Raw genomic sequence first — 27316 nt, 5'->3', positions numbered from 1 at the left:
ATAGCTAATGCTAGTAAGCTTACACATAATCTTTTCTCCACCAACTGTAACGAAACAAGGAAAAAGGAAGATGATGGATCAGCCATACACATGGTGTTAAAAAAAGTGTTCCATATTTTGAGAGATGATAGTGCCCACCAAAACAAAATTAAGTCCAGTAAACGTGGGCTCTAAAGTGCATAGCTTAAGAGCTACGAGCACCTGTTCAATAGAAGAGACGTGGTTATAGTACTGACGAGGAACCTCATAGGTAAGCATTGTAGAGCCCATGTTTACAGGACTTCTTTTTCTTGGTTTCATCCTCTAAAAATATGGAATATTTTTTTAACATGCCATGTATATTGACAGTGTAGTAAGATCCATGTGATGATGCATTACAAGCCAAAGATCTGCACTAATAATTAATAGTCTTTATCAGTGCCAATTAGGCTAAGGATAGATGAGGAAGGACCTTGTAGTGATGGTACGTTGTTTGGAACTAATGACTGTTGACAATTATCAGTCTACTACTAGAGCATTCAAAACATCACAGTGCCTTTTCAAAGATATTCATCTTCCTATCGGAAGCACAGAATTATTACGTTACATTTTTAGTATTTGGGGAAATGTTTCAGAAAATATAGTTTTCATCTTCGTTTTACAGAAGGACAGTAACATTGATAATCCATCTCAAACGTGCATCTGTATACAGCAGAGTAAGTGGAGGAAATGAATGTCCAGTGTTTGATATGCAGTAAATCATGATGGAGGTTCTTGTTGAGGTCTGTATGCGTTTGCTGCTCACAGGAACTGGCACCATTGGTAGCCATTGCCAAGTGGTGAGTAATGCTGCAGAGCAGACTGGTGTGGTAAGAGTAGATCTGACATGGGTTTAATACCATTTCAGGGCAACTAAGTCACTGAGTGGACCTTTGATGGTAAGTGTCAGTATCAGGTGTATACAGTATCCCACTGTGAGAAATTTGGTGCTGTGTACATGTGTTTCTGAGCATTTGTTGAGCGACAATGGCTTGACCATGCTGATCTTTATGCCTCTGGTTGGACAGGTAGATCAGAAAGGCAGCCTTTTCCTGGTTTCACTGATGCCACCCCCAAGCTTAGCCATTGATTTATCTTGTAGGTAGCAGCACACCAACAGCAACTGCCTACACACTTCAGGTATTCGCTACTGACATAGTGCCTGGTGGGTTGCGAACGTATTTTCAACTGCAGGAAGTTGGGGTGGAGTTAGCTGTGGCGTTGGTGCAGCTCTTACAGGTCCTCGGCAGGTCACCTACAGGAAATTCTTGCCGTCACAAGCCTGCAGTTCGACAGTGGTGGTGGGGGCCTGGTAGGTGGGGAGTGCAGCTTGAGCCGTTTGTGGCTGGGGTGTTGCTGCTGGTGCTACATGTACTGGCCCTTGTCCAGAACACCTACAGATAGGAGCTGGCGCTCTCTCCAGCCTGCTGGTCGACGCTGGTGGAGCGCCTGTTTGGTGGCGATCGCAGCTCGAGCCGCAGGTGGTTGGGGTAGTGCTGGTTGTGACGGTGGTGCTGGACGTACAGACCCTTGCCCGGGCCGTCCGAGGTGAGCGTGGGAGCGGCGGCGCCCTTGTAGCGGGCGGCCCGCTGCGCGCACAGGCCGTGCCGGCTGAGCAGCAGCAGCAGGTCGCGCCGGTACTGCCGTGACAGCAGCGCATACAGCACAGGATTGGCGCACGCGTTCAGTGGGTAGAAGCACACCAGCAGCACCTGCACACCATACCCAGCTAAGCACCCACAGCGCCAACTAATAACAGCTTCTTCTGTTCTCAGCATAAAGACAATGTATCACTACATAGTTCTCATATGTGTAAATTATAAAAGTTGAGTTTTCCATGTCTCCAGAATGTATGTACAATTTTTCACGTAAATCAGTCTTTATAGAGCTGTCGCTACTTTTCTGTAGGTAGCAACGCAGAAAAAATTGGGTCTCAAAGGCAGATTGTGACACAGACATTAAACTGAGAGAATGTAGCATGACCACAAGGTTCAGTATTGGGTCCACTACTGTTCTTGACGTACATAAATTATCTTCCAATGACTTTGAAGGATTATTCGACACTTATCGGGGGTGAAATCTAAATGAAAACTGATGATACCACTCTCAGATGATACCTACAAATGGTTCACAACTATCAAACATTTAAATCTCAATGTTACAAAAAATTATATTATGCAATTCAAACAAGTAATTAGGACCTTTAAGTACCGGAAGTGGAGCTGATGGTCATATACTGAATGCAACACACCGTGTAAAATTCCTTGGAGTCCATTTGAATAACATGTTAATACAGAATGGTCAACAAATGAACCAATAAAGACATTCAGTTCGACATGTTCTGCCCTTAGAACATCTCCTAACCTTATGACCACAACATAAGAGTATTGACTCATTTCGCACATTTTTCTTTCTCTTGTTTTATGAAATTCTGTCGTAGGATATTGACCTAAAGTGTATGGATCGTTGCTTTAGCAGAAGCAGGCATTAAAAATATTGTGGAAAGCAGGTAACCATAGGTCAAGCAGAAGGCTTCCGAAGGATCTTCAAATTCTTCCACTCAACTCTCTAAACAGTTTCTTCCTAATGATTTTTGGTTGCTGACAAGAGAAGTCAGTTTCACCCAAACTGTGAATTCCACTTTCGCAATAGAACACAGGAAAATAATTTTTATGTAAACCTGGGTTCCTTGTATAGGTACAAAACGGAGATATAATCTGGTGGAAAGATATTCAGCTATCCACCACAAAGCAAGATACTGGGATAGCTTACCACTTTAACAAAATTAAAAATATATATTTCAACAAATTTTCTGGATGCCTAGATTCAAAAACTAACAATTAATTCGCATAACTGGTAGGAAACATTATATTAACAGGAATCTATATTTATAGATTTCGGTAATAATGTTGTTTGAAAAATGCTATTGCAATCAAATAGATACTAAGCTACCAACAGCACATTAACAACAGGTATATTTAGTGGCTGAGGAAACAGTAGCATTCTTCCATGCAGTAGCTTTCATTCCAGTAGTACAGATTATAATTTAGCTGCCATAAGCGTCAATAGCAGTAAGCAGTATAGTGATAGCATAGTGTAAGCACAGTATACATGTAATCTTTCAATGATTGCTTTGTAATTTGTTGTATAAAATGCGCTAACAGCATCGGAACTTGAGTGATTACTGTAATGGGCAATGAGATCTTGCATACTCGTGTGAGACAGCGTTATCAGTGTCTGCCAGATGGTAGAATCGCGCAGTATACATATTTGTGGGACTTTCGGATAATAACGCAAGCAGACGGGGCACAGCGAAATTCATCTAAGAAACATTCTTCAAAATTCAAGCGACTAGTACCAAAAGAGCCAAAAGACGAGGCTAGACGAATCGTCATGAATCTTACAGGGAAAACGATCGACGAGGCTGTGTTGTCTGTACTTGAGAAAGGTTTAAACAAATGGTTCAAATGGCTCTGAGCACTATGGAACTAAACATCTGAGGTCGTCAGTTCCCTAGAACTTAGAACTACTTAAACCTAACTAACCTAATGAGATCACATACATCCATGCCCGAGGTCGATTCGAACCTGCGACCGTAGCGGTAGCGCGGTTCCGGACTGAAGCGCCACAACGGCCGGCAAAGGCTTAAATATTGCCCCAACACCAACAGCACTACCTGTCACAGAAATCATCAGCGGAGAGGGACAAGTTCCCTCCACTTTAGAACCCGGTAGAGCAGAGGAAATACGGCAGGAAGAGTGTCGCACTCTCGCACCGACTGCACCCCAGAGGCGTAACATCTCCAGACAGTAACGAGTCGCGCTGCGTTCTCTGCGTGACGATCCAGACATTGTCGTCCTCCGAACGGATAAGGGCAACATAAACGTTTTAATAGAAATATTAGACTACAAAGAGAAAACGTCCAAACTCGTAGACGTGGTGGTTTACAAGATGATGATGTCAGATCCTACCAGCCGAATGCAGCTCAAGACGACTGAACTTCCTGGAACTACTTTCACAGTACAGGCAGCCACGAAACTTCGGCCACGATCTGCCGTACCACCTAAGCTCTATCGGCTTCTATAGACGCACAAAGAGGGCACATTTCACAGTCCAACAGTGTATACAATAGGAGCGCTAACATACTAACTCGCGAAACAGTTGACGTTAGATTTGAGTTTCGTTGGTTGGAAAATGTAGGTACGAGATCAAGAGCTCGGCTCAGTTCGTGCAATACCTATGGATACTACGATTGGCCAGTTTCGACGTTTGTGTCACTTTTCACCAAAGCTTCACTCAAGGACGTGCTGGAAGTTATCGGAAAGAAATTTGGGCCCTCATTCAACAAACTTTTCAATTGCGTGCTCACGTCTACATATTTTCTTTTTGACAGACATTACTACGAACAGATAGATGGCGTAGCTAAGGGTATTCCTCTGTGACCTGTGGTTGCCAATATGTACTAGGAAGACATTGCGGAAAAGGTAGTAGATTCAGCACCATTAAAACAGAGAGTTATTTACAGAAATGTTGACGACGAGTTCGTCATTTGGTTTCACGAAAAAGGTGAGCTACAACTTTTCTTGCAACACATGCAGTCTATCCACGACCAAATTCAGTTCACCATGAAGGTGGAGCAAGATGGTCAGCTACCGTTCTTAGATGTTCTGGCGCGGAGAAAACCGGACGAGACATCGGGACACAGCGTCTATCGGAAGAAAAGCCACACGGATTAGTAGCTTCATACCTCCAATTGTTATCACCCGTCACAAAGGTGAGGACTGCTAAACACACCGGTCCAAACAGCTTGTGTGACCTCTGACGAAGAAAGCCTAAAAACCGGAACTGGACCACCTCAACGACGTGTTCCAGAAAACAGTATTTAACGACCGCCAAATTCGACGCGAGTTCAAGCAAAAGACCACACCACAGCCAACACCCGATGAAGACCAACCGGAAAAAATAACCTGCATTCCAGACGTGGGGAATGTATCTGCAAAACTCGGTAGAATTCTACGACGGCGAAATATCAAATGTATGTACCGTCAAAGACTAAATTCCGTTTAGGGCAGTAAAGACGACCTAGGACTCTGGAACTCTGTAATGTTTTAGATGTCATGCCAGGGTGGGAGTGCATTGCCGGATAAACGATTAGCGCAATTAAGGAAATGTGTGCGAAACACAAGAGTCACACCCATCTCCAGTAGCATACACAGTCAGCGTTTCCTGAACATTACCTTGAAACAAACCACAAAATGAAATACAAGGAGACAAAAATTCTGCACAACACATCCCATTATTTGGACTTTGCGCATACGGAGGCTATCGAAATCCGGCTACATGAGAATCTAGTCGACAAGGATAATGGATTTCAACTTTGTCAGGCGTAGTTTCCGGCACTGAAAATTCTTCAAACGCAACGGAAACTGAACAACGAGCACAAGAAGGCGGAGTGCAGACAGACGACCGGAAGTCGAATCCCCAGGGCCAGTTACTCCCACCACAGCGGCCAGCACACCGCGCAGTCTATACACAAACTCAGTGGAGGAAGGAGGCGGCTGATGTATCTACCACACTCACAGGACCAGGATGTCAGCCAGCAAGAATAACCTGATGATGATGGCACGTTACACCGTCGAAATTCGTTCTACAAGGATAACTCAATCCGGCTACACGCCCAAGAGGCCTTCAAACAGCATATTCAACGGTTAAAACTACCTACACGCAAGGAAGTTAATGATTAGTGCAAAACGACCTCGGCTGTGTTATTGTACATTTATTGCGTTACGACCGGTTTGATTTGTACAACATTTTCAGGTGGCCAAGCTGTGCTAAAGTCATGACACAAATGATCTAGAAGTTGTATGTAATGTTAAAGACCAAATCCAAAAACAGTTATAATAACCATTTTCCGACCACCTGGCGGGAGAAAGGCGTTGCACAGTGCATAATGTAAACCTTTCAAAGTATTTTAAGTGTATGCAGTAGAGTTCGCTGTACGCAGTATGCCGTGCCTGCTCGCCATACTTCCGGCAGACGGCAGGTAGAATGTTCATGATCACTGTTTTTGTATTTGGTCTTTAACGTCACATACGACAACTAGACCATTTGCGTCATTGCTTTATGACAACTCGTCAATTTGAAGATGCTCTACAAACGAAACCGGCGGTAACCCAATAAATGTTTAATAATAGAGGTGAGGTGGTTTTCATAAATCATTAACAGTAGCGTCAGTTGTGATGCTCAGCATGACCAAGATTAATGAAGGAAATGAATGGGAATTTCAGAATACTATTAAATGTTTAAGAGAATCAATATAGGGGTACAATGATGACATAAATATTCAGGAGGAGGGAAACGCAGATCAGAAGAATTGTCCATTGGAATGAAACAGCTTCCTACGACGAAATGTGGGTTTACGAGATAAACCTAAATCGATGACTGTTAATAAGAGGTTATCGGGTAGAGATCAGATTTACGTTAGATGATGGAGAAGAAACCTCTAAAGTATTTAAAATGTTCTACAGAATTTTGTTACGTAAAAGAGATTCTAAAAGATGCAGGGAATGGTAAATGTGTAGGTAAGATTACAACAAGATGAAGACAAACTCCATGAAAACACTGTGAAAGCTGTCAGTAGATAACAGGCAGAGCGATAGCGTCTTGGGTGCAGTTAATATGCGTCTACCTGATGTACACTCTTTGCTGATTAATTTACTAAATTATCTCACAAAAACAACGCACAGTTCATCGTAGTGTGGTAATTGTGGGCGCCGGGAAAATGAAATTGCTTAGACACATGTATTGGTGCTTCAGTATAAGTAATTTTTGCTTCTGATTATTTCAAGTAAGCCACTATGGATCACTAACGTGACAACTTACTTCGCCGAAGATCAGTGATCGATTCCGCATTGTCCATTGATAGTTCAGCAGTGTCGATTCATATTAATCCGCTGAAGTTAAAAAGGGGCCAAAACAAGGAATAACTGCAACGGATATCAACTAAGCAACTACCACTTTCAGGCTGGCTGTCAACTTTCAAAACCTACGAAAACGCAACAGCCACTGAGGAACTTATCCAGATCGACTGAGACTTCACCATATAAGAACAGATGATTAGACAAATAGGTAAAACAACTGTTTAAACACAAGACAACTGAGATACAAAAAGCATTTGCTCGACACATTCGGTACGAACTGAAAGCGACGTGATGAACAATAAGAAGAACGTGGATATGACAGTTTTTTTCATAATTTCGAGGAGGGATTCTCCTGGGAATTTAAAGAAAAATGGTTCAAATGGCTCTGAGCACTATGGGACTTAACATCTGAGGTCATCAGTCCCCTAGAACTTAGAACTACTTAAACCTAACTAACCTAAGGACATCACACACACACCCATGCCTGAGGCAGGATTCGAACCTGCGACCGTAGCGGTCGCGCGGTTCCGGACTGAAGCGCCTACAACCGCTCGACCACCGTGGCCGGCGGGAATTTTCACGAGGAATGAAAATGTACTGTTTCATTTAGACGCTGAGAGGAAAAGGGGGACGAAGTGGAGACATGCGAAATTCCCTCATCGAAAGAAACTGCTACATATATCACAACGCAACAAATTGATTATATTCTTTTGGGACCACACGAAGGAACTTTTCAGGGCCTGTCTCGAAAGGGCTACTGCTGTTGCCACATTATGACACTGATCGTCGGACAAGATGTATCCTGTCTTCCGCATAAGATTAAATTTACTTTACTTTACGTCTATGGTCAAAAATGTTTTGTCATCAGACTACCGGTTTCGGTCTATAATGACATTTTTCAGATCTGCAGCAAAATATAACAAAAAACTTAAATACACTAGCTGATTGTCTATAGCTTAAAACAATAAAATAGACCATAATGAAACATACTGCTGACATATATGCGCATTTTTGCGCTTTAAGAGGCATACCTGTTTCATAGAAATATGTTCTAATATACTGGAGCTATAGTGGCATCGTCAAATGTTAAACACAAAATCAGCACCAGCGTCGTCAGATATACACAAATAACAGTATATGCAAGAGTCATCTTGTCAGCAGCACTACTGTTCAAAACAAACTACCATACGGTAGCCACAAAATGTGTGTGTGGCAAATTCACCAGATGTCACAACTGCAGACATACGCATTTTCCTCAATGATTAATTGAACAACGTAAAATAAAGGGGGATATAATCGGTAAAGTCTGTAACGGGCTTATAAGGTGTAAAAGGTATTACCGTAATAAAAAGCGATGAAATAAAACACGACAAAAGTTAGACTGTTGAAATGCGGAAGAGTTAACACACAGTAATTGACATATGCTCAAGTGCGAATATTATAGATAATGACATAAATAATAAACAGCTTTGAGAGTGCACAGAATAATATAAAAACTGTAAATCAAATAGGTAAATGCCGGCCGGAGAGGTCGAGCGGTTCTAGGCGCTACAGTCTGGAACAGCGTGACTGCTACGGTAGCAGGTTCGAATCCTGCTTTGGGCATGGATGTGTGTGATGTCCTTATGTTAGTTAGGTTTAAGTAGTTCTAAGTTCTAGGGGACTGATGACCTCAGAATTTAAGTCCCATAGTGCTCAGAGCCATTTGAACCATTTGAACCAAATAGCTAAATAAGCCACAATGAAAGAAAACAGACTGTCGCACATAATCAGCGCCCTCACTAACGCCAGACTGTCGCATGGGCGAGAAATGGTTAGCCCCCCAGGGGCTCAGCATTCATTTGCTGAGTACGGGCTTGGCGACCCCGGGGTCCTGAGCTGGGGACTGGTCGGCGCCGCCAGTCTCCTGTCACCGTAAACCCCGGACATGCTTCAGCGACCACTGCATGGCGCGGCGGTATAATGTTGTGTGCTGCGGGGAATGGTAATCTTGGCTTGACCGCCTGGATTGCGAGGAAGGTAAACCTCTATAAAAAACCCTCAATCTTACGGTGTGCTGCGCGCCTATAAGATGCATGGCTGTTGGGGCGGAACAGTCGCAAGCGGGCAACCTCTGGGGCACCTGCCGCGCCCCAGTTGTATAAGGCTTACTCAGGCACACGGGGCTTTGTCTGAGCGGACCTTTAGTTCCCTAGCTGCTCGTGGTACCACAATGGACCCTTCGACCTCTACGTTTCCCCCTACCAGTGGATTGGGTGGGCCACTGGTAGGAAAACACACCCAATCGAAAAAGCGACTTCGTGCTGCGAGTCCTCCAGCGCCTGGTGTTACTAGAGACTTATCAGACTGTCGTAACAGAGCACATGCTGATATCCAGAATGTGTTTTTGATTGTCAAACGGAAGGAAGGTAGCTTTGAGAGAGTTTCCCCCTTTTACATCCACAAGGGTCTTGAGGGAATTGCAGGAACACTGAAATCTGTGAAGCGTCTGCACAATGGGACTCTGTTAGTTGAAACTTCTAGTTCCCGTCAAGTCACTTCTCTTAGGAAAGCAACCTGTCTCGGAGAGTACGCTATCGAGACCGAGCTCCACTCCACTTTGAACTATAGTAAGGGTGTTGTGACATGTAGGGACTTGGTGGATATCCCCAAGGACGAGTTGAAATCTGAGTGGGCTGACGAAGGTATTGTCGACGTGCAGCATATTATGAAACGAGTCGATGGGGACCTAGTCAAATCCGACTCGTTTATTCTCACGTTCAATTGCCCGAGACTCCCAGAGCATGTTAAAGCGGGTTTCTTACGTTTGCCAGTACGGCCATATTTCCCCAACCCAATGCGCTGTTTTAAATGTCAGCGCTTTGGGCATACTACGTTGGGGTGCAATTGGATAGCCACTTGTGGTAAATGTGGTCAGCCTGCCCATGAAGGAGCCGATTGTTCATCGCCTGTGAAGTGCGTGAATTGCTCTGGGAGTCACCCTGTCTGGAGCCGGGTCTGCCCCATCTATCTCGAGGAACGGAAGATACAGGAGATCAAAACATCTAAGCGCATCCCCTATGGTGAGGCCAAGAAGCTCTTTAAGGCCATGCAGCCTCCTGTGTTTACAACATCTTTCGCTTCCACTCTGCAGAAACCGTTACAGTTGGCCACTGTTGCTACACAAACGGAGGTTGCTAGTGTCAGCACTAATACCTGCATTTGCCAGTGCACTTGTGCTGCTGCGGTTGTTTTGCAACCTGCAGCTCTCCCCACAACGTCGGACAAGGCCGTGGTTGCTGACATTGGGGTACTTCCTGCCCCTCCCCATATGGCACCTTCTGCCCAGGCGAGTAAAGCTCCAACTGTTGACAAGGTTCTGCATTCTAAGCCCTCCAAGACGAAGACGCCGAAGGTGAAGGTTTTGCCACCTGAGGAGACTAGTCAGGGTCAGTCCGATGATGATGCCATCGTACTATCTGACATCTCCCTTCGGTCGCCATTGGAGCTGATGGACATTGATGTCGACCAGGGGCGATCTTCTCGCCCCAGGAATAAATCTCCGGCCAGTATGGGCTCTCCTCCAAAGCACAGGGGCAGGGTGAAATTTCAGCCACCCTGATCACTGGCTCCCATATTACAGTGGAACCTGAATGGGTTCAGGACGCATGTGGCCGAATTACAACTCCTTGTACGAGAGCGCCCCTTGTGCTTATGTCTCCAAGAGACACATTTCCGGGCCACTGATGCTCCTCCTTTACGGGGCTATACCATGTATCGAAAAGATGATCTGATGGGGGAAAGGGCAAAGGGTGGTGTTGCGGTTTTTGTCCATGACATGCACCACTCATCTGAGCTCCCTCTCGTTACGGACTTGCAAGCAGTTGCAGTTGACTTTCTTGTGGGGCGGAGGCTCACAATTTGTTCCGTTTACTTACCGCCTCAGGATGCAATAGACTCTGAGGCTCTCACAGACCTTATTACCCAACTCCCCCGCCCATTTCTCCTTGTGGGGGACTTCGATGCTCATAATGTCTTATGGGGCTCTACGACTACTCGACCCAGGGGTCGTACTCTGGAAAGCCTCATGGCATCCGAAGAACTGTGCATCCTCAACTCTGGTGCTCCCACTCATTTCAGTACTGCTTCTGGGTCGTCGTCAGCTATTGACCTTTCCTTTTGCTCTCCAGCACTCGCGGATTCTGCTCTGTGGGAGGTTGCCGCTGACCTCCATTCTAGTGACCACTTCCGCCTTTGGATTCGCCTCCTGGATGAGACTGTGGCATTAACAGTGCCGCCCAGGTGGCACCTCTGCAGAGCTGACTGGACACTTTTCAGCCATTTAGCTGTTTTGGAACACCGTGCCAGCGTCCACGAATGGGTCGACCATGTTACAGCTATGATCTCCCATGCTGCTGAATTGTCGATCCAACGGTCCTCAAGTCACCCCAAGAGGCGCCCTGTCCCTTGGTGGACCACTGAGTGCCGCTCAGCCATCCGAGCCCGCCGTGCAGCTCTGCGTCATTTCAAGTGCCGTCCTTCAGCTGACAATCTTGCGGCCTTTCGGGTGGCAAGGGCCAAGGCGCGGCGAGTGATTAAAGAGAGCAAACGACGGTCATGGCAATCGTTCCTGAACTCCATCTCCCGCTCCACTAGTTCTACAAAAGTATGGGAAGCCATCAGGAGGATTTCCGGGAAACGCAGCCAACTACCTGTCACGGCATTGCTGCATCAGGGTTGTCTACTCACGGCGCCGAGAGACATTGCCCAGACACTGGCCATGTATTTTGCCGAATCTACTGCCACTATTAACTGTGATCCAGATTTCTGCCGCTACCGCACTGCCGTCGAGAGGGGTCACTTGGACTTCCGGTCTCCAAATTCTGAACCCTACAACTGCACCTTCACAATGTGGGAACTGAATTCGGCGCTGCCTGTGGCTCATGATACTGCGCCAGGTGATGATCAAATCCTGTACAGCATGCTGCGGCACTTGTTGCTGCCATCCAAGGAAGTTCTCCTGAATTGTTTTAATATGATATGGTCATCCGGCACGTTCCCTGACTCGTGGAGGGAGGCGATTTTGGTTCCCCTCCTCAAACCGGGGAAGGACGGAACGCATCCCAGTAGTTATCGGAGTATTGCTTTGACGAGCTGTGTCGGGAAGACATTGGAACGCATGGTCAACCGTCGCCTGGTTTGGCTGCTCGAGACCAGGCAGCTCCTTAGCCACTCTCAGTGTGGCTTTCGGAGATGTCGTTCAACTATAGACAACTTGACCCTGCTTGAGGCGGCCATCCAGCAGGCCTTCCTACGTAACCAGCATTGTCTAGGTGTATTCTTTGATATTAATAAGGCGTATGACACTACTTGGCGCCGCCTTATCCTCAGTCAACTCCATCAGTGGGGCTTTCGTGGCCATCTCCCCATCTTCATTCGGTCCTTTCTTTCCCGCCGCCTCTTTCGATATCGGGTTGGTAATGTGCTATCTGATTTGTATGTGCAGGAGAATGGTGTTCCTCAGGGAAGCGTTTTAAGTGTCACCCTCTTTGCCGTCGCCATTAACAGTATCACGTCCACTATCCGGAGTCCTGCCCAGTGCTCCTTGTTTGTGGACGATTTTGCTGTTTTCTGCTCTTCCTCCGGTCTTGTCACTGCTAGTCGGCAGCTGCAGCTTACGATAAAGCGATTAGAGGCATGGACTGCGAAGACGGGTTTTACCTTTTCTGCAGACAAATGTGTGTGTGTTCATTTTAATCGTTCTCGACGTGCTTTTACCTCCCCTGAATTGCGTCTGAGGGACACCATTCTTCCTTTTAGAGACACTGTGAGGTTCCTGGGCCTCACTTTTGATTCCAGGTTGTCGTGGTTGCCGCACCTTAAAGACCTCAAGGTGTGGGCCCTGAAGGCGCTGAATATTTTGAAGTGTCTGAGCCATCGGTCCTGGGGAGCAGATCGGGCGCGTCTGCTGCAGTTTTATAGGGCTTTCGTCCGGTCGCGTCTTGACTATGGATGCACTGTGTATGGGTCAGCGAGGCCTTCGTATCTGAAGATTCTTGACGCAGTACACCATGAGGGTATCAGGCTGGCTACTGGTGCCTTCCGTACCAGTCCCATCCCCAGCCTGTGTGCTGAGGCAGGGGAACCGCCGCTCGCCATCCGGAGGAAACTCCTCATGGTGCGACGGGTGTGTCAATTCCTTGCCTGTCCTACCTCCCCTGCATACCCTACTGTTGCCCGACCGCCTATGGAACGTCTCTTTTCCAGTCGTCCAAGGGCAACGAGACCATTTTGGGATTCGTGCCAAGCATTTGCTTGAGTCCCTTGGTGTGGAGCGTGTGGCACCCCAACTCCAGGGTTTTACCCGCCTGCCTCCCTGGTTGCTCCAGAGGCCCAGCGTCCTTTTAGACTTGTCAGAGTACCTGAGGAGCTGCACTCCTGCGTTTGTTTTTACCTCCTTATTTTACGATATTTTAAACCAGCATGCCGACCATGTACCAGTATTTACGGATGGCTCTAAACAGGGGGACTCTGTTGGTTGTGCTGTTGTTTTCCCTGATCGAGTCGTCAAGTTACGGCTTCCTGCAGCGTTTACCATCTTTGATGCCGAATTGTTTGCGATCTTGCGGGCATTGGAGCAGATGAGTTGTGTTCCCAGTCTTAAGTTTCTCATCTGTTCTGACTCCCTGAGTGCCCTTCAGACTATGCAACACTTGTACCCAGCGGAAACGGTCGTCCAGAACATCCATGATGCCCTACTCCACCTGCAACGGCAGGGGAAGGAGGTTTCTTTCTGCTGGGTGCCGGGGCACGTGGGTATTAGGGGAAACGAACTGGCGGATGTGGCTGCCAAAGATGCATGTTCCCTCCCTCACGTTGTTGAATGTGCCGTCCCCCTCCATGCTGTTACCTCCCTTTTGCGTTTTCGTGTTATGCGTCAATGGGAAGAGGAGTGGCTGGCAGTCGGTGAAAATAAGCTGCGTTTGGTCAAGGCCACCACGCGGCCATGGCGTACGTCCTACCAGTCATGCAGGCGGGATGAGGTTCTCCTCACTCGCCTCCGCATCGGGCTCAGTCCCTTAACGCACGGTTTTTTACTCCGGCGGGAGGACCCCCCAATCTGCAGTGCTTGTGGCGTCCAGATAACTGTCCACCACATTTTACTTGACTGTCATTTATTCTCTGACCAGAGGGCGGTGGTTTCCTTGCCACCGGATTTGCCCTCTATTTTACAAGACGACGCAACGACTGTGGTTAAGGTCTTACGGTTTTGTGTCCTGTCCAATTTGTTGCCTCGGATATTAGGGAGAGGATTTTAATGTGCTGCTGGGTGACTGGCTCACCCAGGCTTAGGTAAGAGGTCCACCAGTCACGATTACCTACTTGTTTCACATCGATTGCTGTTCTCCTTTCCTTGTGTTTCCTTTCCTTTTTTAGTGCGTTTCTTCTCCTCTAGTTTTGCCTCTGTATGTGAGGATTTGGAACTGTGTCATGTCTGTGTCTTTTAGCCGTTCTCCTTGTTCGCTGTCCGTCTTCGTCCCTTCACTGCATGTGTTCCTGTTTCTATGCGTTTGGGCGCTGATGACCCCGCTGTTTAGCGCCCCAAAACCTCAAACCACACACACACACACACACACAGAAATGGTTAGAGGAAACGTGACCGACAGAGGGCCCTTGTACCCTGCGGCACGCCGTTCCAAGAAAAGGATGATAAAACTCCGTACCAGTGCATTAACAATATTATCTCGTTCATGAAGTATATTATGTAAACAGAGAAGGAACAAGAAAACACTAGAGGTATGCTGACAACGTAAGGAAACAAAGCAAATATGTAAGGCTCTCTATACTAAGTGAAACTATCAACAACCTACACAAAAGAGAGGCGTTCAGTGATTGTCAGATTGAACAATTTCAGGAAAAGCAATACAGGTATTGAGCACGAAATCGCTCTGCCGGTTAAGAAGCTGTGTGGGTATTTTCCGTTTTCCTGTATAAACTTCAAACTCCTCTAACAAATGAAAAGCGAGGCCTCTTTCCATTCTGTGGAGAACACGCATACTGTTCTCAATGTTCCCTACAGAATGACCAGCTTCAGATAAATGCTGTCCCAAAGCTGTTGTGTTCCGTGGCTGTGAATGTTCTCTAAACTTTAAGTTAAATGAGCGGCCAATTTGACGGATAAAATATTTGTCACAGGTACTGCAATCAATCCTGTGTACTCCAGAGCCATCAAATTTTTCATAAGTCATTTTCAGTTTGTTTTATTCGCAGTTTTAGGGTGTTGTTAACCTGAAAGTCACATCTAACATCAGATTTCCCAAAACATTTTTGTATTGGCTGCGACATAAGAGAACCAGAAATAAGAGTGATGGTAGCGCAACACGAGAGTCAGTGTTGCAGACATGACGGATTAATAATTTCGAACCCATTGAGAGCGATCACATTTTAGCTCAGTGTTTTACACTAAATAAAATTCTGAAGTAACAGATGATGAGTTGGTGGGCAAGGATGAGTCGGAAATAGCACCAGATGTATACTAAACAGGATTATGGGTCCAAAGTCAATAATTAATTGCATTGAATGAGTAAGACTCCTCAATTCTATTTTGCGCAGAGCCACAAACTCACTTGAGAACCTGTCGCTTCAGAATACCCCATAGGGATGAAACTAGTTGTAAACAAACAAAATTATTGCAGCAAAATTGGAGTACGTCCCCTATCTTTCCATAATAAAGTTCTAAAGTTTTCGGATGGCATAGAGTTAGCAGGAACAACCACAGAGAGTTTGAGCCACAGAAAATTTGGTGCTCAAAGTAACTTCTCCCATGCACCTCTGAGACAAGGGAGCTAGTGGCATATCGGACCTCAACCTCTCTCTGATCTCGAACGACCGAAGCTCGCTAATAGCCGTCCACTAATTGCGAAGTTTAAGAGTCCTCCCCAGAACTGGTTTGGACACTGAAGGAGAGCGAGGAACAGATCGTAACGTCCCGACTTAACTTTCTGCGCGGCAGAACTTGCATAGAGGCAGACGGTTGGAAGTAGCCATCGATCATTTAGAATATGTGGTGAATTGTGGGACAGTACAACTCATTGACAGCACAACATCTACAGCTAGTGTAACAATAATACTTCATTTGATCAATTGTTGAGTTAGGCTGATAAAGTCTGGTTGATACTCGGATGTGTTTTACTCATGAAGTGGTTCAAGTCGAGCGATCATAAGTGCGGATCCAAGATTCAAAGAATGCGGATCCAAGATTCAAAGAATGCATTTACCTTGTACTACTGTAATGAGCCGTACCTTGTCGTTGATATACGATCATATTACATCCAGAGTCTGATGGCGACACGTTACAGTTGTCAAGTGTCAATGAGTATCAATGGTGTGACGTACAGTCACGTGGGAGGCTAGTGACTGTAGTTGGGTTGTGTAGGTCGCATAAAAAGTTATACAACAGGTGAAGAATGTTCAAACAAATTTCGGGCTTGCAGCCGGTCGTCATTCAATACCTCACACAAAGTTTTCGACGCATGCACAGAATAGTTACAGCGCGCTGTACAGGGTGTTACAAAAAGGTACGGCCAAACTTTCAGGAAACATTCCTCACACACAAAGAAAGAAAATATGTTATGTGGACATGTGTCCGGAAACGCTTACTTTCCATGTTAGAGCTTATTTTATTACTTCTCTTCAAATCACATTATTCATGGAATGGAAACACACAGCAACAGAACGTACCAGCATGACTTCAAACACTTTGTTGCAGGAAATGTTCAAAATGTCCTCCGTTAGCGAGGATACATGCATCCACCCTCCGTCGCATGGAATCGCTGATGCAGCCCTGGAGAATGGCGTATAGTATCACAGCCGTCCACAATACGAGCACGAAGAGTCTCTACATTTGGTACCGGGGTTGCGTAGACACGAGCTTTCAAATGCCACCATAAATGAAAGTCAAGAGGGATGAGGTCAGGAGACCGTGGAGGCCATGGAATTGGTCCGCCTCTACCAATCCATCGGTCACCGTATCTGTTGTTGAGAAGCGTACGAACACTTCGACTGAAATGTGCAGGAGCTCCATCGTGCATGAACCACATGTTGTGTCGTACTTGTAAAGGCACATGTTCTAGCAGCACAGTTAAGTATCCCGTATGAAATCATGATAACGTGCTCCATTGAGCGTAGGTGGAAGAACGACATCACCAACAATGCCTGCCCAAACGTTCACAGAAAATCTGCGTTGATGACGTGATTGCACAATTGCGTGAGGATTCTCGTCAGCCCACACATGTTGATTGTGAAAATTTACAATTTGATCACGTTGGAATGAAGCGTCATCCGTAAAGAGAACATTAGCAATGAAATGAGGATTGACGCATTGTCGGATGAACCATTCGCAGAAGTGTACCCGTGGAGGCCAATCAGCTGCTGATAGTGCCTGCAGACGCTGTACATGGTACGGAAACAACTGGTTCTCCCGTAGCACTCTCCATGCAGTGACGTGGTTAACGTTACCTTGTACAGCAGCAACTTCTCTGACGCTGACATTAGGGTTATCGTCAACTGCACGAAGAATTGCCCCGTCCATTGCAGGTGTCCTCGTCGTTCTAGGTCTTCCCAAGTCGCGAGTCATGGGCTGGAATGTTCCATGCTTCCTAAGACGCCGATCAATTGCTTCGAACGTCTTCCTGTCGGGACACCTTCGTTCTGGAAATCTGTCTTGATACAAACGTACCACGCCACGGCTATTGCCCCGTGCTAATCCATACATCAAATGGGCATCTGCCAACTCTGCATTTGTAAACGTTTCACTGACTGCAAAACCAAGTTCGTGATGAACAGTAACCTGTTGATGCTACGTACTGATGTGCTTGATGCTAGTACTGTAGAGCAATGAGTTGCATGTCAACACAATCACCGAAGTCAACATTACCTTCCTTCAATTGGGCCAACTGGCGGTGAATCGAGGAAGTACAGTACATACTGACGAAACTAAAATGAGCTCTAACATGGAAGTTAAGCGTTTCCAGACACATGTCCACATAACATCTTTTCTATATTTGTGTGTGAGGAATGTTTCCTGAAAGTTTGGCCGTACCTTTTCGTAACACCCTGTATATTGTGGAACGGAGCACGTTTTCGCTCCCACCCCCGTTCACTGCCACACCTGTACTCCAACATCCCACCCGCTCTCCATCTCTCCAAACTCCATACCCTTGTCCAAGGTGGCTTCTGCCAACTCCCGCTCCCCGATGACGCCTTCATCACCTCCATCTACCCCTCCTACCAACTTTGATCCTCCCCTTCCTTCCCCTGTGTTTTTCCTCCAGGGCACCCTCTTTCCCTTCTCTCCCTCCTCTCTTTGTCGCTCCCTCCCCTTCCCCCCTGGGCTTCCACAATCCATTGCCCTCTCCCCCACCCTTCTCCTCTCGCATTGGCATCAACCCGCTCCCCCTCTCCCTCCTACCCTAACCTCTTCCCTCTGGCAGGCCCCTGGCTGTTTTGTGTGAACAGTACGTTTCGTGCACCGGAGGTCGTCGCCGCAGTGCTCGTGTTTGTCGTCCCGTCAGTGTATCAGTGTCTCTTCGCCCGAGCTCCTCTGTTCGCGTGTGACAGTCTGTATTCTCCGTTGTGTGTAGCGTTGACCGATTTTTTTATTCGAGATGTGCGTCAGTGAACGACTTCCTTTCTTTTATTATGTTTGTCTCCCATTTTTGCCCTCCATATATGTTTGTTTTTGTGTATTCCTATTGTAGTGTATGTCGTTTCTACGGCCGAAGAGCGGCATAAATACACTCCTGGAAATTGAAATAAGAACACCGTGAATTCATTGTCCCAGGAAGGTGAAACTTTATTGACACATTCCTGGGGTCATATACATCACATGATCACTCTGACAGAACCACAGGCACATAGACACAGGCAACAGAGCATGCACAATGTCGGCACTAGTACAGTGTATATTCACATTTCGCAGCAATGCAGGCTGCTATTCTCCCATGGAGACGATCGTAGAGATGCTGGATGTAGTCCTGTGGAACGGCTTGCCATGCCATTTCCACGTGGCGCCTCAGTTGGACCAGCGTTCGTGCTGGACGTGCGGACCGCGTGAGACGACGCTTCATCCAGTCCCAAACATGCTCGATGGGGGACAGATCCGGAGATCTTGCTGGCCAGGGTAGTTGACTTACACCTTCTAGAGCACGTTGGGTGGCACGGGATACATGCGGACGTGCATTGTCCTGTTGGAACAGCAAGTTCCCTTGCCGGTCTAGGAATGGTAGAACGATGGGTTCGATGACGGTTTGGATGTACCGTGCACTATTCAGTGTCCCCTCGACGATCACCAGCGGTGTACGGCCAGTGTAGGAGATCGCTCCCCACACCATGATGCCGGGTGTTGGCCCTGTGTGCCTCGGTCGTATGCAGTCCTGATTGTGGCGCTCACCTGCACGGCGCCAAACACGCATACGACCATCATTGGCACCAAGGCAGAAGCGACTCTCATCGCTGAAGACGACACGTCTCCATTCGTCCCTCCATGCACGCCTGTCGCGACACCACTGGAGGCGGGCTGCACGATGTTGGGGCGTGAGCGGAAGACGGCCTAACGGTGTGCGAGACCGTAGCCCAGCTTCATGGAGACGGTTGCGAATGGTCCTCGCCGATACCCCAGGAGCAACAGTGTCCCTAATTTGCTGGGAAGTGGCGGTGCGGTCTCCTACGGCACTGCGTAGGATCGTACGGTCTTGGCGTGCATCCGTGCGTCGCTGCGGTCCGGTCCCAGGTCGACGGGCACGTGCACCTTCCGCTGACCACTGGCGACAACATCGATGTACTGTGGAGACCTCACGCCCCACGTGTTGAGCAATTCGGCAGTACGTCCACCCGGCCTCCCGCATGTTCACTATACGCCCTCGCTCAAAGTCCGTCAACTGCACATACGGTTCACGTCCACGCTGTCGCGGCATGCTACCAGTGTTAAAGACTGCGATGGAGCTCCGTATGCCACGGCAAACTGGCTGACACTGACTGCGGCGGTGCACAAATGCTGCGCAGCTAGCGCCATTCGACGGCCAACACCGCGGTTCCTGGTGTGTCCGCTGTGCCGTGCGTGTGATCATTGCTTGTACAGCCCTCTCGCAGTGTCCGGAGCAAGTATGGTGGGTCTGACACACCGGTGTCAATGTGTTCTTATTTCCAGGAGTGTATGTCGCTGCCAGCCTACCTTGTTTGTAAGGTATGAAATGACAATACAGAAAATAAAAAAATAAAAAAAACGTTTTCGCCAGTCTGCGACGGCTCACCTGAAGGTGACTGGCAGATGCCCCGTTGAAATATCGTGGGAAGTATTGAACGAAGACCGGCTGCAAGCCCGAAATTTGTTTGAACAGTCAATTCGCCGGGAAAATTTTAAAATTCACATCTGGTGAAGAATGGTTTTGTTGACGATAAAGTATGTGTGTGTGTGTGTGTGTGTGTGTGTGTGTGTGTGTGTGTGTGAAATCTTATTGGACTTAACTGCTAAGGTCATCCATCCCTAAGCTTACACACTACTTAACCTAAATTATCCTAAGGACAAACACACATACCCATGTCCGAGTTAGGACTCGAACCTTTGCCGGGACCAGCCGCACAGTCCATGACTGCAGCGTCTTAGACCGCTCGGCTAATTCCGCGCGGCACGATAAAGTATGGATGACGTGTTTCGGAGTTATTTCCATCTTCAGGACTCCAAGTTCAAATGTAGCACGAGGGCAAGATCATTACCAGTTTTGTGCGAAACATGAGATGAAGGGCTGCTCTCAAGACGTCGACCCGTCTTACTGAGCTGTTTACAATAGACAACTGCCACATGCGCACTATTTCGCCGTTCTGAGTTACCTCAGTGTTATGGGGGGTAGGACGTCAAACGGGCCGACTTGGAGCAGGAGAGGCACCACAGGACATTTCAATTTTCACTGTCTATACTTTTACAAATAAATTCGTAAAACTTTGTCAGCATGACCAGGAAGGATTCAGGATTCACACTCATGGCAGTGGAAGTTCGAAAACATAACCAAGTAACTTTTTTTACATGTGAAAGTTCATCATTTTTTTTCACTTACTAATGGCAGCATTTGTTGCTATAGGTACACTTTTCTTCATAAGTAAGAGAGATGATTCGATGAATTTTGCACAGCCTACAAACCATACTTAAAGGTGTATGAAACTCTAGAATTTTCCAAATCTATTAAGAACTGTGGTAAAAATGGAGGCAATTAACCACAAAATTTTAGTTTTTTCTATACATGAAGTTTAAAATACTACAGATCATTCGTTTTCTCATAAATTAAATAAATTCTAGAGTTTCATACAGCTGTAAGTATGGTATGTATGCTGTGCAAAATTCACCGAAGAATCTCTGTAACTTATGAAGTAAAGTGTACCTAAAGCAACAAATGCAGCAATTAGTAAGTGAAAAAATGAGTGTGCATACTGAATCCTTCCTGGTGATGCTGACAAAGCATACCGCGCCCGGGTTCCCGGGTTCGATTCCCGGCGGGGTCAGGGATTTTCACTGCCTCGTGATGACTGGGTGTTGTGTGTTGTCCTTAGGTTAGGTAGGTTTAAGTAGTTCTAAGTTCTAGGGGACTGACGACCATAGATGTTAAGTCCCATAGTGCTCAGAGCCATTTGAACCATTTGCTGACGAAGTTTTATGAATTTATTTGTAAAAGTATAGAGACTGGAAATTAAAATGTCCTGTGATGCCTCTCCTGCTCCAAGTCGGCCCGTTTGACGTCCTACCCCCCCCCCCCCCCTTAAGAGTGTCACATGACGCGAGGTGTCATTTATACAGAACCTAAAGCAGTCGAAAGCGACAAGTGAGCTCTTCTAGATGTCGAGCAACATTTTGTGCATTAGCAAGGGACCAGTGCACAAACACAATGCTCGTGTGTTACGACGGAGCTACGGTGGACTGTGCTTTTCGACCACGCGGCTCACCTTGGTGCGCGGGACGTCGATGAGCGGCTGGCCCGCGAGCGCGGTGAGGCCGAAGAAGGCGATGGGCGCCCAGCAGGCGAAGTCGGTGAAGACGAGCAGCGCCATGCGCTTGGCGACGGTGGCGTCGGAGCGGGCCACGGCGCCCTGGCCGTCGCCGCGCACCACGCAGTACATGCGCGCGTAGCACGCGCTCACCGCGCAGAACGCCAGCACGCTGAACGTCAGCAGCGACAGCAGGTAGGCGCTGTCCACCGCCGTCCGCGACTCCAGCGGCAGGCACAGGCTGTAGGGAGCAACAGCTGCACTGTATCTCGCAGTTGCGACACCGGCCGAAGCATACTGAAGCAAAGCCCTGAACATAATGTGCTGCGACACGCATTATCTGATCAAAAGTTTCCTACTTAAGTTGCGACATAAAGTTGCGCATTAGCCCTGTGACAGTTATTCAGTTACTCTAGTAACGTGGCATCTAGTGGTCCATTCTAAATTACATACGTACGTCCTGGTACTTGAGAAGAATTGTGCCACTGCAGGAGCACCTGCCAGTACAAAAGGAGCCGGGGAGTGTTGGGGTTGGGTTGTTTGGGGCAAGAGACCAAACGGCGAGGTCATCGGTTTCATTGGATTAGGGAAAGACGGGGAAGGAAGTCGGCCGTGCCCTTTCACAGCAACCATCCCGTCATTTGCCTGGAACGATTTAGGGAAATCACGGAAACCCAAATCAGGATGGCCGGACACGGGATTGAACCGTCATCCTCCTGAATGCGAGTCCAATGTGCTAACCACTGCGCCACCTCGCTCGCTTTCGAGTTGTCAGTAGAGAAGTAGGCGAAAGTAAAATTCTATGTACCGACTTGACAGAAAATCTTAGGAAGTTCTGATCTTACGTTAAATCTGTAAGTGGCTCGAAACAGCATATCCAGACACTCTGGGATGATGATGGCATTGAAACAGAGGATGACACGCGTAAAGCTGAAATACTAAACACCTTTTTCCACAGCTGTTTCACAGAGGAAGACCGCATTGCAGTTCCTTCTCTAAATCCTCGCACGAACGAAACAACGGCTGACATCGAAGTAAGTGTCCAAGGAATAGAAAAGCAACTGAAATCACTCAACAGAGGAAAGTCCACTGGACCTGACGGGATACCAATTCCATTCCACACAGAGTACGCGAAAGAACTTGCCTCTCTTCTAACAGCCGTGTACCACAAGTCTCTAGAGGAACGGCAGGTTCCAAATGATTAGAAAAGAGCACAGGTAGTTCCAGTTTCAAAGAAGGGTCGTCGAGCAGATGCGCAAAATTGTAGGCCTATTTCTCTGACATCGATCTGTTGTAGAATTTTAGATCACGTTTTTTGCTCGCTTATCATGTCATTTCTGGAAACCCAGAATCTACTCTGTAGGAATCAACATGGATTCTGAAAACAGCGATCGTTTGAGAATCAACTCGCCTTATTTGTTCATGAGACCCAGAAAATATTAGATATAGGCTCCCAGGTAGATGCCGTTTTCCTTCACTTCCGGAAGGCGTTCGATACAGTTCCGCACTGTCGCCTGATAAATAAAGTAGGAGCCTACGGAATATCAGACCAGCTGTGTGTCTTGATTGAAGAGTTTTTAGGAAACAGAACACAGCATGTTGTTCTCAATGGAGAGACGTCTACAGACGTTAAAGTAACCTCTGGCATGCCACAGAGGAGTGTTATGGGACCATTGCTTTTCACAATATATGTAAATGACCTAATAGATAGAATCGAAAGTTCCATGCGGTTTTCCACGGATGATGCTGTAGCATACAGAGAAGTTGCAGCATTAGAAAATTGCAACGAAATGGAGGAAAATCTGCAGCAAATAGGCACTTGGTCCTGGGAGTGGCTACTGACCCTTAACATAGACAAATGTAATGTATTGCGAATACATAGAAAGAAGGATCCATTATTGTATGATTATATGATAGCGGAACAAAGACTGGTAGCAGTTACTTCTGTAAAATATCTGGGAGTATGCGTGCAGAACGATTTGAAGTGGAATGATCATATAAAATTACTTGTTGGTAAGGCGGGTGCTAGGTTGAGACTCATTGGGAGAGTCCTTACAAAATGTAGCCCATCAACAAAGCAGGTGGCTTACAAAACACTCGTTCGACCTATACTTGAGTATTGCTCATCAGTGTGGGATCCGTACCAGGTCGGGTTGATGGAGGAGATAGAGAAGATCCAAAGAAGAGCGGCCCGTTTCGTCACAGGGTTATTTGGTAAGTGTGATACCGTTACGGAGATGTTTAGCAAACTCAAGTGGCAGACTCCGCAAGAGAGGCGCTCTGCATCGCGGTGTAGCTTGCTGTCCAGGTTTCGAGAGGGTGCGTTTCTGGATGAGGTATCGAATATATTGCTGCCCCCTACTTATACCTCCCGAGGAGGTCACGAATGTAAAATCAGAGAGATTCGAGCGCGCACGGAGGCTTTCCGGCAGTCGTTCTTCCCACGAACCAAATGCTACTGGAACAGGAAAAGGAGGCGATGACAGTGGCACGTAATGTGTCCTCCGCCACACACCGTTGGGTGGCTTGCTGAGTATAAATGTAGATGTAGATGTAGGTGTACAGGCTGAGTGGATCGGTCAGGACAGCTCAGTCCTTCGAAGGTCATTGGCAAGAAAAACAGAACAATTTGAACGACTAGAGAGGACGTTCATACTCATAGGACATGTACATTAGTATGTGCTGCAGAAACGATAAGCATTCGAGACATTCAAGGACGACATCGATATGGCGGCGCAAGATCGCCTACCGATAAAATGTGCCTGCGGCTCTCGTTGTCGCTATAAACCGAAAGTAATGGATCAGTGTGACTTGAGCAGACGTGCGGGATGCCTCGTAGACGCATGCGCGAACCGAACCGTCAAATCAGTCAGTATGAAAGAGGGAGCATTATTGGCACGAGAGAATGTAAACGAGCATACTTCAATGTTTTATCGAACTGTAAAACTTGGTATAGATAGTGATACAAGTGATAGGAAAATTGACGCAATAGTTCATGTGGGGTAGGAAATGGTTTTACCGTAAAAGAAATCCAGAAATTGGGTATAAAAATATTTAAAATCTAATCTCTTTTATTTCGGCCAAACGGGTACAGAGTTTGAGACAAGATTTAGGGAGCACACATATAGCAGCAACAACAGTGCCATTGTTTATCACGTTAGAGAACAAAATCACTGTCTGCAGTCAATAGCCTAGGCATTTAGCATTCGGAACAAAAAGTTAGAACACCGGATATTCGTGAATAGATTGAAATTTACACTAACCGCCGTCTAAACCGAGATTTAATAAATAATGCACAGGTTACCAGCAATAGACAGTGGTTCTTAAGCAGTTTGGACGAGTTGCTGGTGAACAAATCCAGGTTAAAACTACGTACAAAAACCTGACATTTTCATTTATATTTCGGTGAATTTGTGTTCATCTGTACGTTCTGTGGTTCATTTTGATTTTTTGCTTTTTACCTCATAACACAGGTTTTAGTTTCATATTCTGCATAAATTTGCTTAATGAAAAAGCATGTCACTTCAAAGTTATCTCTGTCCTCATGGTGCCATTAATCCTAGCAGGCCTTAACTCTTGCAAATAAAAAAAATTATTTACTGCTAATGAAAAATTTTACAAAATTTGTAATTGACAGGGCCGTGAGATCACCGAAATTAAGCGCTGTCGGGCGTGGTCGGCATTTGCATGGGTGACCATCCAGGCCGCCGCCATGCGCTGTTGCTATTTTTCGGGGTGCACTGAGCCTCGTGATGAAAATTGAGGAGCTACTCGACCGAATAGTAGCGGCTTCGGTCAAGAACGCCATCATAACGACCGGGAGAGCGGTGTGCTGACCCCACGCCCCTCCTATCACCATCCTCCTTGAGGATGACACGGCGGTCGGATGGTCCGACACTCGTGGTCTGAGGACGGAGAGAGAGTGCTTTGTAATTGATAGATAATATTATTGCTATTTGTAATGACGTATCAACCATGACAGCAGAGCCACATCTCTACACTTTATGGTCCATTCTGTATTTTTTTACATGATGACACAGGTTTTAATCTGATGCTTCGTTAGTGTGCTTAATGAAAAAGCGAGTCACGCTAAAGTTGTCTCTGTTGTCGTGCTGAAATTAATTCACGTTGGCTTTAACTCTTATGATAAAAAAATTAAAAACATTACTGTTCACAAAATAATTGTATAAATTTTGTAATCGATAGTATTACTGCTATTTGTAATGACGCGTCAGCCATGACGCCAGAGCCAATCTGTACATTTTATGGTTCATTCTGTGTTTTTTCCTCATGTGACACGTTTTTGTCTGAAGTTTTACGTAAATATGCCTAATGAAAAAGCATGTCACTTCAAATTTGCCTCTGTTCTCATGGTGCGTTTTATTCAAGTTGGCTTTGAGTCTTCAAAAAAGAAAAAAAAACATATATACTGTTCTCGAAAAATTGTATAAATTCTGCAATTCATAATATTATTTCTTTCCGTAGTGAAGCATCAGCCATGATGGCAGCGCCACACAGCGTACGTCGCCTAGCGCTAACTGGTTCTCCAAGCGAGAACGGCCACCAGCCACTTCACTCAGCTGTTAGTAGCGCACATGTTTAGATGAACTCTTATTGTGCTGTGTCGAGTTGTAAAACCTATGAAGCTTTTGATGTTACTTAACAACCTTATCAAAACTGTATGTTCGCTTTGTACCAAAGGGTATGCATTACATATCAAAGGTTAGTATAGGAGCTCCATTTGTACACATGTGTAATTTTGCAACACTATAAAAAAGTACACTACTGGCCATTAAAACTGCTACACTAACAAGAAATGCAGATGATAAACGGGTGTTCATTGGATAAATATATTATACTAGAACTGACATGTGATCACATTTTCTCGCAATTTGGTGCACAGATCGTGAGAAATCAGTACCCAGAACAACCACTTCCGGTCATAATAACGGCCTTGATACGCCTGGGCATTGAGTCAAACAGAACTTGGATGGCGTGTACAGGTACAGCTGCCCATGCAGCTTCAACATGATACCACAGTTTTTCAAGAGTAGGGACTGGCGTATTCTGACGAGCCAGTTGCTCGGCCACCATTGACCAGACGTTTTCAATTGGTGAGAGATCTGGAGAATGTGCTGGCCAGGGCATCACGCGAACATTTTCTGCATCCAGAAAGCCCCGAACAGGACCTGCAACATGCGGTCGTGCATTATCCTGCTGAAATGTAGGGTTTCGCAGGGATCGAATGAAGGGTAGAGCCACGGGTCGTAACACATCTGAAATGTAACGTCCACTGTTCAAAGTGCCGTCAATGCGAACAAGTGGTGACCGAGACGCGTAACCAATGGCATCCCATACCATCACGC

General features: G+C 46.5%; 1 protein-coding gene across 1 annotated transcript in view; it reads right to left on the bottom strand.

Moving 5' to 3' along the window:
* Positions 1-1412: 1412 nt before the first annotated feature.
* Positions 1413-27316, bottom strand: part of LOC126482125 (lutropin-choriogonadotropic hormone receptor-like) — a 367911-nt gene continuing 342007 nt past the window's right edge. Inside the window, exons 15-16 of the mRNA XM_050106101.1 lie at positions 21909-22191; positions 1413-1730 (exon numbers count right to left, since the gene is read on the bottom strand). Coding sequence (XP_049962058.1) covers positions 1413-1730; positions 21909-22191 — 601 coding nt within the window. The remainder of the gene's footprint in view (positions 1731-21908; positions 22192-27316) is intronic.

This window comes from Schistocerca serialis, chromosome 5, assembly GCF_023864345.2.
Source record: "Schistocerca serialis cubense isolate TAMUIC-IGC-003099 chromosome 5, iqSchSeri2.2, whole genome shotgun sequence".
NCBI lineage: Eukaryota > Metazoa > Arthropoda > Insecta > Orthoptera > Acrididae > Schistocerca > Schistocerca serialis.
This window is presented reverse-complemented; position numbering and strand designations above follow the sequence as displayed.